This window comes from Chiloscyllium plagiosum, chromosome 11 (assembly GCF_004010195.1).
Source record: "Chiloscyllium plagiosum isolate BGI_BamShark_2017 chromosome 11, ASM401019v2, whole genome shotgun sequence".
NCBI lineage: Eukaryota > Metazoa > Chordata > Chondrichthyes > Orectolobiformes > Hemiscylliidae > Chiloscyllium > Chiloscyllium plagiosum.
The window spans coordinates 12,766,373-12,781,065 of NC_057720.1; the positions used below are offsets into that span (position 1 = coordinate 12,766,373).

General features: G+C 43.2%; 1 protein-coding gene across 3 annotated transcripts in view; it reads left to right on the top strand.

Moving 5' to 3' along the window:
- The window catches only part of LOC122554143 (prostaglandin F2-alpha receptor-like), a 40,352-nt gene extending 32,075 nt beyond the window's left edge, over positions 1 to 8,277 (top strand). The window contains exons 3-4 of one of the 3 annotated variants that reach the window (XM_043698704.1): positions 4,782 to 4,856; positions 5,179 to 8,276. In XM_043698704.1, the coding sequence (XP_043554639.1) occupies positions 4,782 to 4,856; positions 5,179 to 5,397 (294 nt within the window). In that variant the 3' untranslated portion in view covers positions 5,398 to 8,276. Of the gene's footprint in view, positions 1 to 4,781; positions 4,857 to 5,103 lie in introns of all 3 variants that reach the window. The other 2 variants (XM_043698705.1, XM_043698706.1) reach the window with 2 other exon arrangements.
- Positions 8,278 to 14,693: the final 6,416 nt, after the last annotated feature.

Genomic DNA, 14,693 nt, shown 5'->3' on the forward strand with positions numbered 1-14,693 from the left:
CAGCAGGCTTATAACAGCAGGGAAGAAGCTGCTCTCCAACCTGTTGGTGCATATGTTCAAGCTTCTGTATCTTCTGCCTGACAAAGCAGGATAGAAGAGGTTGATGAAGGAGATATGGAAAGCGAGTCTGCACTTGTGAGTGAGTCTGGATGAGTCAACGCAGTTTTAAAATGAGGAGTTAGGCAGTATGGATGGCCTTGTGGTATTATCCCTTAATCTACTGTCCATCTGGAGTCAAATCTTCTCATGGCAGATAGAGATTTTGAATTAAATTTAAAACAACATCTGGAATTAATAGTCTAATGATGACCATGAAAATATTATTAATTGTCAGGTAAAGCCCACCTGGTTCAATAATGTCTTTTAGAGAAGGAAATCTGCTGCCCTTACCTGGTCTGGCCTACATGTGTCTCCTTACTCTCCTGTGGACAATTAGGGAGGTAAGAAATGCTAGTTTAGCCCCCGTTGCCCATAACCAACGAATAAGAAAGAAATTGCCCCTTTGGGACAAATATGAGGAGAATATTTTTCTTCCAATGTGTTGAGTGACTGAAGGGATTAGTACAGCTGTATTAATCCCCTCAGTCATTAATAGACCCCATTAACAGATTTTGATTCTGTCAGGCTGACCTTTACCTAATCTGTTGTCTGCACAACTGTTGCTCTCTCTCTCTCTCTTCCTCTCTCTCTCTGGGCTCAATCTCCACCTAACATTTACTTCTCCTCCCCCTTCCTCTCCAACCCCACCTTTAGGATTTTCCCAGCTACAAACACTTCTGAAGAAGATTCATTGGACCCAAAATGTTAACTACTTTTTCTTCACAGATGCTGCTCGACTTGCTGAGTCCTTTTTTCCAGCAATTTTTGTTTTTGTTTCTGACTTGCAGCAATTCTTTGGGGTTTTTTTTTGATGAACTGATCAATCATCTCATTATTGAGGCACCTTACTGCGCACAAATTGGCTGCAGCCAATTTTATTGACGTCAATAAGGTTGGTAAATATTTAGGAGTTCCATGGTATAAGACATTGGGTGGAGCGATTGTATAAGTGCCAAGTTTCATCGTAACAATAGTTCAGAAAAGTAGGTGCACAAAAATAAAAACTGGAAATGTTCAGTAGTATCTGTGAAGAGAGAAATATTTTCTGTCCCTCTCCCCACTAAGTATTATGGAGGGTCACTCTCTCCACAAACCCAAGCTCAGACTTCAGCTCATCAACTCTGAACTGGAGTTCCTCAAGCAACCAACAATTGCTACAGATATGTTCATTGCAATTCAAAATGTGGCACACCAGCTCCCTAAACATTCAGCTCCCACACATTCCCTGGCCCTTATTTACTTGGTTCTTAATTTTATTTTTTAAACCCAGTGACACTTCTTCAAAGCCAGTGAAATAAAAAGGAGAAAGTGAATCCTGCAGATGCTGGAGATCAGAGTCAAAAGGTGCGGCGCTGGAAAAGCACAGCAGGTCGGGCAGCATCCGAGGAGCAGGAGAGTCAATGTTTAGGGTATTCCTGACGATGGGGTTACGCACGAAATGTTGACTCTTCTGCTCCTCAGATGCTGCCTGACCAGCTGTGCCCTTCCAGTGCCGCACCTTTTGACAATGAAATAAATAGTAAGATAAAGTCACCATAATCCTACGAGACAATAGGGCTGCTCTCTCTTTTGAGAGAGAGAGAGAGAGAGAGAGACAGAGATGACTGGGGGTGGTTTAACCTGAGGGTCACCACACCTCAGGTGTGGGGAGAGATGAGAAGGCAAATCCTTCATGGTAACCTCAGCCAGTCCAGAAATTGAACCCATGGCATCACCTACATTACAAACCAGCTGTTTAGCCAACTGAACTAACTGACCCATATCAGCCTGAACAGACCCTAGCATGGTCCTTACTGATTGAAGGACATCGGTTGGGTCAAAATTGACCAGGCCTTCTGGCTCCTGCCTTGTTGCTGGCACAATGCCAACAGTGGGTGATGAGCAACTGTTGGGACCTTTGTACCCTGGCAGCTCCCTCAGGTTATAGCCTTCTCCCCAATATCTCCCAAAGTAGGCCCTCCAATAGTTAACAATGTAAATGCTAAAATACTGGCTGATCCAGTTTGATAAGCCCTGAGACAGAAGCTACATTGTTAAAGTCCATGACAGGGAGATGACAGAAAGTTTTGATTTCAATGTTTATTCTGAGCTAGTTTTTTAAACCTGTCTTCTTCACGGTTCATTCAAGGAATGAGGTAATTGTTTGCGCATCAGGAGTTGATCACTGATGCATGAATCGCAAAATATTACAGTGCACGCTTTTTGCAATTAATGTCAGGTTTCAATTTGAGGGAGCAGGAGAACTCAGTGTTGATTGCTTTTGGTCGCCTCGTTTGGAATTTTATGAAAAAGTCTTGAGCTGAAAGTTGACCCAAAAGGTGATCACGGTCCAAAAATACTTGTGCTCCACTGACTGAACTATCACAGGTCTCGTAACAGTTAACATGCACATGCAACAAGCAATAATGCAGGCAGAAGGAATGTTTGTGTATATTCCTGAGTATATTTCGGGCTGAGATAGGTACATTCTCAATCATTTGGGGAATGAAAGGTTAAGGGGAAAAGGCAAGAAAATGAATATGAACAACATTGGATAAGCCATGAACTTATTGAATGGTGGAGCAAGCTGGAGAGGCTGAATGGCCTACACCTGCTGCTGTTTCCCGTGGCTTTATGGTTGTATAGTAGGGGAGATGGAGTATCAAATTAGGCAAGTGTTGCTGTGGCGAGATGTCGCAATTTTAATCTCCTCATTTAGTTCAGGATACTTTTGCATTGGAGATAGTTCAGAGAAGACTCAGAGGTTTGATTCCTGGAGTGAAAGATATTTGTTCAGATGAGTGATTAAGCAAGTTGGGCCTATATCTATCAGAGTTTAAACGAAAGATGGATATTTCTCTTATTAGTTAAACGGTCTTAGACGGCATGATATGATTGCTGATGAGAACATGTTTCTCCTCTCGAGGGAGTCCAGATGAAAAGCGTTTGGTTTCAGAATAAAGGTATCTCATTGTAAAAAAGAAAGATGAGGAGGAATTTCTTCTCTCAGAGGGTCACCAGTGGAGATTGGGGATTGAATATATTCAAGGTTGAAGAAGACAGATTTCAAATTTGCAAGGATTGCAAGGGTTATGGGAATGAGTTGGGAAAGAGAACCTCAGCCTATGATCAGACCAGATGTAATCTTACTGAATGGCAGAGCACTCTCAAGCAGACCTCAGGCCTACTCCAGCTCCTAATTGTTTCAGTGATAGTGGGTGTCATGGTGGCACAGTGGTTAGCACTGCTACCTCATAGTACCAGAGACCTGGGTTCAATTCCAGCCTTGGATAACTGTCTTTATGGAGTTTGTATGGGATTAGCCACCCCAATTATGGCGGTGGGGCTGGGTATGCATAGGATGGTCTTTGGAAGGTCAGTGAAGACTCAAATTGCTGCTTTTTGCAAATTAGGGATTCGATGACATGCCGTGGAGCTGAAGGGTCATAGCTGGTTGTGAAATTCCAAATTATTGCATTTCCCACAACCGGAACAGGTCAACAAGTTTAAGAAACTGCCCCATAATATACTGAGTTGTGATTTCAAAGGAGCTTAATTTGACAGAAATAGAGTCATAGAGTCAAACAGCACGGAAACAGGCCTATCAATCCAACTCATCCATGCCAATCAGGTTTCCCAAAAATAAACTAGTCCTACTTTCCTGTGTTCAGCCCCCATCTCTCAAAACCTTTCCTATTCATGTACCTGTCCAAATGACTGTATTTGCCTCTACCACTTCCTGTGGCAGCATGTGAAAAAGTAGCCGCTGAGGTCCCTTTTAAATCCTTCTTCTCTGACCTTAAGCCTATACCCTCCAGTTTTGGACTCCTCTACCCTATCTCTATTCACATTATCTTTACCTCTCATGATTTTCTAAATCTCTGTAAATGTTTGAAGATTTTGGAATATCAAATCAAGGTAGGAGTTTCATGGTGAGTGGTCGGCCCTTAAGGAGTGTAGTGGAACAGAGGGACCTCGGAGTTCAGGTGCACGGTTCCTTGAAAGTGGAGTCATCAGTCAGGGCATTGAGTATAGAAGTTGGGAAGTTATGTTGCAGTTATAGAGGACATTAGTGAGGCCACACTTGGAGTATTATGTTCAGCTTTGGTCACCTTGTTAGAGGAAGGATGTGATTAAACCGGAAAGAGTGCAAAAGAAATTTACATGGATGTTGCCTGGACTCAATGGTCTGAGTTATAGGGAGAGGTTGGGATAAGCTAAGACTTTTTTCTTCAGAGCGTGGGACCCTGAGGGGGACCTGAAAGAAGTGTATAAGATCATGAGAGGCATGGATAGGGTGAATGCATTCAGTTTTTTCCCCAGGGTTGGGGAATCGAGGACCAGAGGGCATCAGTTTAAGGTTAGAGGGGAAAGGATAAAAGGGAACCTAAGGGACAACCTTTTTACACAGAGGGTGGTACACATATGGAATGAGCTGCCAGCAGAAGTGGTTGAGGTGGGTACATTAACAACATTTAAAAAGCATTTGGACAAATACATGGAGAGCAAAGGGTTAGAAAGTTATGGCCAACTGCAGGGAAATGGGGTTACCGTAGGTGGACATTTCGATTGGCATGGACCAGTTTGGGCCAAAGGGTCTGTCTCTATGCTGTAAGACTCTGTGACTCTATGACATGCCATAATTGAGCTGAACAATGGTCATTGCTGTTGCTGACAACTAAATTATTTTCTGTTTCATTCAGGTATCCGTGGCAACAATAGGCAGCTTAAATGCAAGCCCAGAAGCAATAACTTCACTTCTCTTCAGTGTTCGAATGGTGGGTACATTAACAATATTTAAAAAGCATTTGGACAAATACATGGAGAGCAAAGGGTTAGAAAGTTATGGCCAACTGCAGGGAAATGGGGTTACCGTAGATGGACATTTCGATTGGCATGGACCAGTTTGGGCCAAAGGGTCTGTCTCTGTGCTGTAAGACTCTGTGACTCTATGACATGCCATAATTGAGCTGAACAATGGTCATTGCTGTTGCTGACAACTAAATTATTTTCTGTTTCATTCAGGTATCCGTGGCAACAATAGGCAGCTTAAATGCAAGCCCAGAAGCAATAACTTCACTTCTCTTCAGTGTTCGAATGGCTGCCTGGAACCAGATCTTGGATCCCTGGGTTTATATCTTGCTTCGGAAATCAGTTCTAAAGAAAATTTGGAAAATTACGAACATGTGCATGGGGAGGCAAAACATTAGACTTCACAACTGGAACTGCAGCTCACTCCAAAGCACCATTAAGTCAGCTGCTATGGAAAGCTCACTGACTGCAGTTAAACGACAGCCAGAGATATCGAGAATAAATTAAACCAAGTGAAAGTTGTCTTTAACCATGTGTTATATCAGGGCTGTCAGAGCCATAACTGGACTGTGGAGGTCTCCAAACCCTGTCAAGTCCAGCCTTCCAGCTGTTCAGCCTCAATTGTGCTTAAATTTCTCATTGGCTTACCTGTGCCCTCCTCAAGCATTGTGGGTCTGGAAGGTTTGAAAAATAAATCACAAATCACAAAACCAAGATCTGTTAGTAAAGATCTCCTGCAGAATACATGCAAATGAGCTGAAACATTAATTCACATTTTACTCATGGCTCATAAAGTTGTGCAATATTCACATTTGGGTACATGAAGCTAACAAGGTTGGACATCATTACAATTTATAATTGATGTATTTGTACAGTTCACTGTAATATGTTGGAAGTTTTCATATTGATGCTGTCAGACAGATATATATGAGCTGTCTTTACCACTTATGATTTCCATAAATATATATGCACTTTTAATCTGCTTCTCGGGCTCTGGGAGAGAAATGTTCATACAGAAATCTGTGAGCATAATTGCTGGTTTCTTTTGGAATGCAATAGCTCAAGGAGCAAGCAGTGGCTCAGCAGGCTGAATGGCCTTTTATAATTTTGTGACTTCTCATATCTGTATGACGTCCTGACATACTCCTCAACCTGTGGAAGACTTTTAACATGAAATTTAATGGGTAGACACACCAGCCTGCCAGACACAGAAAGATCCCAGTCATGGCAATGCAATGGAAGAGTTGATTTGTTTTGGCGGTGTTGGTTTAGGGAGGCCTACTCATCATGCTTCTAGGAGGATCGGCTGCTCTTTTTAAAACAGTGCCATGGGATCTTCTGCATAAAACAGGGTCCTCCTGTTAATGCAGCACTCTGCAGGTACTGCATTGTAACTTCACCTGCTCATGTTCTGGAAACATCTGAACATTGCTGGATGGAAAAACGTAGCACAAGCTTTTTTACCTTCATTCATTAAGCTGAATCAGCATTTATTGCTCATCCCAGATTGCCCAGAAGGCAGTTGAGTGTCATCCCCATTGCTGATGGGTCAGGAGTCACATGTAGACATGATGGATGGCAGTTTCCTTCCCCAAAGGGCATTTGTGAACTAAATGGATATTTTCCCCTGACAATTGATACACAGTCATCTGTAGACTCTTAATTCCACATTTTTGTTGAATTCACAGTCCATTTTCTGCTGTGGTGGGATTTGAACTCAGCCCCCCAAAGCAACACCAGGGTCCCTCAATGAGCAGCCCAGTGGTAATATGACTAGGCCATTGGCTCCCCTACACTGTTGACCTTACTCACAGTCACACAATACTGGAGACATTTGCTAAACAATCTCTAGCAATCCACCTAGAACTGAACCAGGCACAAGGTGAGAAAAACTCTCAATGGCATATAGATTTGGAAATCATAGGTTCAAAGTCTTTCCAAACATGTTACATGCACTGCACGTTATTTCTCAGACTGCTCATAACCTCCCTCATTTCTCCTGTCACTTGCTCCCAATCATTGGTCAACTCTGGAGTTTACAAATGCCTTCATGTCAGGGTTCAAGTCAATAGCACAGACATGAGTCCTTGATTTTACATGATACCATTGGCAGTCACTGTTGCCACAATGTGGCCATTGATGTTGGCTGTTGAAAGTAAGTGGTTGTACTGTTGCAATGATTCTGTGATCTGAGGGCATCGTTGAAGGGTCAATGCCCAGAAAGCAGCGAGGATTTGGAATCGACAAACCTGCAAAGGCCTGACCTCGTACAAACCTAAAAAATATCAATGCTTTGTGATTTGGAAAAGAAAAAGACCAAAAAAAGCATGATTAGGTTTGAAAGATTATGAAAAATCATCAAAGTTAATCACTCAAGAAGAGCAATATAGGGAAGTCATTTTCAGTTTCTGCATGTGTCTGAAGATCTACACAGACACGCTGATCATGAAGAATCAGGCTAATAATATTTGAAGTTTGTGCTTCAGATTACAAATGGTTTTTCCTTGTAAATATTCACTCAGTATGCTTGTTTTGATACTTGCCATATTTATTTATTTCTCTGTGAATGTAACGGCTGAGCCTAAGCTAGTGGAGCAAACCTGCTTGATGCCAACAGTGGTGGGGGGAGGGGTGGGGATGTCAAGTTGGCCACTCTTGCCACACCGCGCCTGATTTTTATTTCCATTCATTTCAACGGAAGAGGCACATAAATTACATTTATGTAGTGGCTTTCACATCTGCAGGACCATCCATAGCACGATGTAGCTCATGAAGTACTTTCAAAGTTGCAGTGTAGGATATGCCACAACCAATTTGTATGCAATGAGATTCTAACCTGATGTTGTTTGGAGGATAATTATTTCCCAGGGCACTGGGGTGAATGCACTTACTCCTTTTGTAAATAGCATCATGAGGTACTGTATTTTATATTCATTTGGGAGACTAGACATGGTTGAAGTTTAATGTCTCCTTCATAAGACACTCTCTCCAACATTGCAGCACTCCCTCAGTACTATACCGGAGTGTTCAGTTTGTATTTTGTACTCAAGAGGTTGGAGTCAGACTGGAACCCCCAACCTCTGACTCCGAGGTCACTCAGAATGAAAATCGTGTGCAGTGTGACGAGGCAGTCAACTTGACATACATGTGCTTTGCTCTTCCCTGTCTGATCAATTTCTTTTCCCGTTCTTCTGTAAGGAGGGTTAATGCGAATGAATTCTTTAAATTAAAATCACTGAGAAGATTTTCATATGCATTGCTGTTCGTATTTTGCTCTGATCACCACCAACAGCAGCACACACCTACTGTCCTGCTCAAAATGTTGCATACACTAGAAAATCAACTTACCTTCCAGGCTAGGGGGAGAGGCTGAATAGGCTGGGGCTATTTTCCCTGTAGTATTGGAGGCTGATGGGTGACATTATAGAGGTTCGTGCAATCATGAGGGCATGGATAGGGTGAAAAGCAAGATATTTTCCTGGGGTTGGGGGAGTCCAAAACTAAAGGGTATGTTCAAGGTGAGAGGGGAAAGATTTAAAAGGGACCTAAGGAACAACCTTTTCATGCAGAGGGTGGTGTGTGTATGGAATGAGTTGCCAGATGAAGTGGTGGTACAATTACAACATTTAAAAGGCATCTGGGCAGGCACATGAATAGGTAGGGTTTAGAATGTTATGGGCCAAGTGTTGGCAAATGGGACTAAATTAATTTAGGATATCTCGTCGGCATGGACGGGTTGGACTGAAGTTTCCATGCTGTACAACTCTTATGACTCTAGACCATAAAACCATCAGACACTGGAGCAAAAATTAGGCCATTCAGCTCATCAAGTCTGCTCCGCCATTCAATCATGGCGAATAAGTTTCTCTACCCCATTTTCCTGCTTTGTTCCCGTAACCTTTGATCCCTTTGGCAATCAAGAATCTATTGATCTCTGTTTTAAATATACTCAACGGCCTGGCCTCCACAGCCTTTTGCAGCAATGAATTTAACAGATTCATCACTCTCTGGCTGAAAAAGTTTCTCTTTATCTCTGTTGTAAAGAGTCTTCCCTTTACTCTAAGGCCATGCCCTCGGGTCCTTGTCTCTCCTACCAATGGAAACATCTTCCCAATGTCCACTCTGTCCAGGCTGTTCAGCAATCTGTAAGTTTCAATCAGATCCTCCCTCATCCTTCTAAACTCCATTGAGTATAGTCCAGGAGTCTTCAGACATTCCTCATATGTTAAACCCTTCATTCCTGGGATCATTCCTGTGAACCTCCCCTGGACCTGCTCCAGGGCCAGTACATCCTTCCTGAGGTCTGGAAGCCAAAATTACTCAGAATACTCTAAATGTAGTCTTACCAGAGCTTTATAAGCCCTCAGAAGTACATCCCTACTTTTATAGTCCTCTCGAGATGAGTGACAACATTGCATTTGCTTTCCTAACTACTGACTCAACCTGCAAGTTTGCTTTATAAGAGACCTGGACTAGAGCTCCCAAGTCCTTTTGCACTTCAGGTTTCTGAATTTGCTCCCCATTTAGAAAATAGTCCATGCTTCTATTCTTCTTGCCAAAGTGCATGACCTCACACCTTCCCAAATTGTACTCCATCTGCCACTTCTCTGCCCAATGTTCTAAACTTTCCAAATTCTTCTGCAGCCTCCCCGCCTCCACAATGCTACCTGTACCCCCACCTATCTTTGTATCATTTGCAAACTTACCTAGAATGCCCTCAGTTCCTTCATCCATATCATTAACATATAAAATGAAAAATTGTGGACTCAACACTGACCCTTTTGGAACACCACTAGTCACTTGCTAACATCCTGAGAAGGACCCTTTTATCCCCACTCTCTTCTTTCAGCCAGACAGCCAAGGGTCTAACCATACTAGTACCTTACCTCTAACACCATGAACCAATAGACAATAGACAATAGGTGCAGGAGTAGGCCATTCTGCCCTTCGAGCCTGCACCACCATTCATTATGACCCCTTGATTCCACAATCCTTGAGAGCTCTATCCAACTCTTTATTAAATGAATCCAGAGACTGGGCCTCCACTGCCTTCTGGGGCAGAGCTTTCCATACACCCACCACTCTCTGGGTGAAGAAGTTTCTCCTTATCTCTGTCCTTATCTCACTCAGTAGCCTTTTGTGCGGCACCTTGTCAAGGGCCTTCTGGAAATCCAGATAGATAACATCCATTGGCTCTCCTTGGTCTAACCTATTCATTGCTGGAAAAGCACAGCAGGTCAGGCAGCATCCAAGGAACAGGAGATTCGACGTTTCGGGCATAAGCCCTTCTTCAGGAATGAGGAAAGTGTATCCAGCAGGCTAAGATAAAAGGTAGGGAGGAGGGACTTGGGGAGGGACATTGGAAATGCGATAGGTGGAGGGAGGTGTTGGGAACCACCCCGTAGCCCAACACTTCAACTCCCCCTCCCACTCCACCAAGGACATGCAGGTCCTTGGTCTCCTCCATCGCCATACCATGGCAACACGACGGTTGGAGGAAGAGTGCCTCATCTTCCGCCTGGGAACCCTTCAACCACAAGGGATGAACTTAGATTTCTCCAGTTTCCTCATTTCCCCTCCCCCCACCTTGTCTCAGTCAACAGCAACACATTTTCAGCTCTGATCTCCAGCATCTGCAGTCCTCACTTTCTCCTAACCTATTCATTACCTCCTCAAAAACTTTTAACAGACTGGTCAGGCATGACACCCGCTTGCTGAAACCATGCTGACTTTGCCCTATTTTACATGCATTTCCAAGTATTCAGAAATCTTATCTTTCACAACAGACTCCAAAATCTTATCAATGACTGAGGTCAGGCTAATTGGGCTAGATTTTCCCGTTTTTTTTTGCCTTACTCCTTTTTTCAACGAGGGGTTACAATAGTGATTTTTCAGTCTCTGGGACCCTCCCTGACTCTAGTGATTCCCGAATGATCACCATGAAAGACTTCACTATCTCTTCAGCTATCTCCTTCAGATCTCTGGGGTGTGGCCCATCTGGTCCAGGGAATTTATCCACTTTCAGACCTTTCAGCTTTTCTAGCACCTTCTCCTTGGTGATGGCCACCATATTCATCTCTCCCCCCCCCCCCCCCCCATTCTCTTGAATTTTTGGGATATTACTCATGTCTTCCACATGAAGACTAAAACAAAGTACTTATTCAGTTCCTCCGCCATTTCTTTGTTCCCCGTTACTACTTCTCCAGCGTCATTTTCCGGAGGCCCAACGTCCATTTCTGCCTCTCTTTTTTGCCCCTTATATATCTAAAGAAACTCTTGCAATCTTTTCTAATATTACTGGCTTGCTTACCCTCATATTTAATCTTTTCCCTCCTTATTTCTTCCTTCGTTGTCCTCTATTGGTTTTGTAAGCTTCCCAATCCTTTGGCTTCCTTCGCCACATTATGTGCTTCCCTTTTGCTTTTATGCCATCCCTGACTTCCCTGGTCAGCCATGGTTGCCTCATCCTCCCTCTGGTATGCTCCTTTTTCCTCTGGATGAATTTTTGTTGTGTTTCCCAAATTAACCCTTTTCTTGTGATCTACTACTGACCTGATTTTCCCAGTCCACCAGCATATTGAAATCCTCCATGATCACCGTAACCTTGCCTTTCTTACATGGCTTCTCTACCTCTCGGTGCATCTTGTGCCCCAAGTCCTGACTACTTTGGGGCCGAAATCCCATTATGGGTTTTTGTTTTAGCTTTGCGGTTCCTCAAGTCTACCCACACAAATTCTACATCATCTGACCCTATTTTGTTTATTGCTACTGATTTAATTTCATTTCTTTCTAATAAGGCAACTCCACCCGCTTTGCCCACCTCCTGTCTTTTCAATAGGATGTATATCCTTGGACATTTGGCTCCCAGTCCTGATCCCCTTGCAGCTGCTTCTCTGTGATGCCCACCACGTCATACTTGCCAATTTTGATCTGCATCACAAGCTCATTTACCTTATTGTGTATACTGCCCGCATTCAGATACAACACCTTCAGTCCTGTATTGACTGGCCCTCTTCTTCTTGCCATTTGTTTATTCAGTATGTTTGAAGTTTGATTTCTAATCCTTTGCAGACACTCTGTTCTGTTTTGTGTGTTGGAGACTTTAATAATCTCTCCTTAATTTTCCTTTCTTTTCATACTTTTCCATGCAGTTGAATCCACCCTCACAGATGTTAATGTGCAGCTTTGCTTCCAGTTGGTCTTGTTCCCTTCACCCCCACCAGCCTTTTCTCTAGAACACTGGCCCCAGCTCAGTTCAGGTGGAGAGCACAGATCCCTCCTGTTCCAATACTGATATTATGCCCTATGAAAAGGAACCTTTCTTCCCCACACCACTCATTTAGCCATGTGTTTACTTTCCTTATTCTCAAGTTTCTTTGCCAATTTGCACGTGGCTTGGGCAGTAATCCAGAGACTTTGACCCTTGAGGACCTATTCTTTAATTTAATTCCCAGTTCCTGATAATCCCTAAACAGGACCTCTTTCCTAGCCTTGCCTATGTTGATTGTCCCAACGTGGACCACAACAACTGCATCCTCCCCATCCCGCTCCAATATCCTTTCAGAGACGTCCCGCACCCAGGCACTAGGCAGACCGTCCACTATGTGGGACTCTTAATCCGGCTTGCAATGACTTTATGACTATACGAGTGTCCATTTGGTAAATGTCTTACTCAGTATAGTGTCTCCCTGATATAATGTTCACGCAATCTACTGCACTTTTGGTATAGTGTCCAAATGATCAAATTATCTGGAAAGCATCAACACAACATTGACTATTTATGCTTAAAGTCTAGCTTCCATCTGACTGTGCCTTCAACTCAATGCCTTATCCATTGAAGGAAAGCAGCCAAAATGATTCCTGGGGTCTGGTTCCCCAGTACAATTCCCTCCCACCTCATAATCCAAAAGTTTGGCCTCATTTCTGATGAAGGCCTTACACCCGAAATGTCGATTCTCCTGCTCCTCGGATGCTGCCTGACGTGCTGTACTTCTCCAGCACTACACTCTCGACTCTGATCTCCAGCATTTGCAGTCCTCACTTTCTCCCATCTGATAACACTTAGTTTCTGCCATTCATTTTCCAACATCTCATTACTCCCATCACGAGATACTCCCCTCAGTCACCAGTCACTATGTTGGTGTAAAACTGGCAGAGCAGATTGTCTGACTATAATATGAGCATAACCATGAAAACAAGGTGGACACTATACCAAGTAGAAACTATATGAGATGGTCACTAGGTCAGGTGGACAATATACCAAAAGGCCACTATATGATGTGGTCACTATGTAAGATGGACACCATAACAAGGGGTCACTTATACTAAGAGTGCATTCTAGTTAGCAGACACTAAATCAGGGAGACACAGTGAACAAGAAATTTATCAAATGGACAATATACACGTAAGTACAATACCAGGTTCACTCGATAATGGGTAGGGAGTATAATAGGTGAACACTATCATGGTGAACACTATAATAGATGGACATTTTAATGGAAGGACATTATCATGGGTGGACACTATAATGAATAGACACTATAGTGGGTGTATGTTATAAATGGTAGGTATTACATTTTATAGATGCTATAGCAGATGGACACGATAGTAGGTGGACTCTATAATGGTTGGACACTATAGTGGGTGTATACTATACTAGGTGGACACTATCACATGGACACTGTTATGGGTGGACATTACACCAGATGGAAATTATACCCTAGTGGTTCTATACCAGGTGGACACTCTTTCAAGATGGCATATGGTGGAAAGTTATAATGGTAAACAGTATAGTAGGTGGGCATTATAATGGGTGAACACTATAAAGGGTGTACTCTATCACAGTTGAAAACTATACTGAGTGGGCACTATAATAAGTAGACACTACATTGAGTGGACACAATAGTGGATGGACACTACCAGCTAGATACGATAATGGATGGTTATTATACCATAGAATCTTTACAGTGTGGAAACAGGCCCTTCATCCCAACAAGTCCACTCCAACCCTCTGAAGAGTAACCTACCCAGACCCATTCCCCTACCCTGACTAATGAATCTAACTGACACATCCCTGTACACTATGGGCAACTTAGCATGGCCAATTCACCTAACCTGCACATGTTTGGATTGTGGGAGGGAACTCACACAGACAAAGAGAGAATGTGCAAACTCCACACAGATAGTCACCTGAGGCTGGAATCGAACCCAGATCCCTGGCGCTGTGGGGCAACAGTATGAACCACTGAGCTACCGTGCCGCCCATACCAGATGGATACTAATCCATGGTGGTTCCATACCAGATGGATACTCTGCCAAAACATCAGCTCGTGACCCTGCTTGGGCTCCTGACCCCTATTCCTGACCCCTATGTAGCTATTGGGCTATAACTTGCACATTATGCAATTTCTGCTATTTGAAGGAGAGTCCGCATATGATATATGGGAGGCTTTCAAAGATAGGTTGAAGATTGTGCAGGATAGGCATGTCCCTTTGAAAACAAGGGCGAGGAAAGGCAAGATTCGTGAACCGTGGATGACAGGAGAAATCATGAGACTAGCCAAGAGGAAAAGGAAAGCATACATAAAGTCTAGGCAGCTAAGAACAGAACGGGCCTGGGAGGAATATCAGGAGAGTAGGACCAATCTTAGACGAGGAATCAAGCGGGCTAAAAGGGGTCATGAAATAATTTTAGCAAGCCGAATGAAGGGGAATCTCAAGGCCTTTTATTTTTATATAAGAAGCAAGAAGATAACCAGAGAAAGGATTGATCCACTAAAGGATAAGGAAGGAAGGTTGTGTGT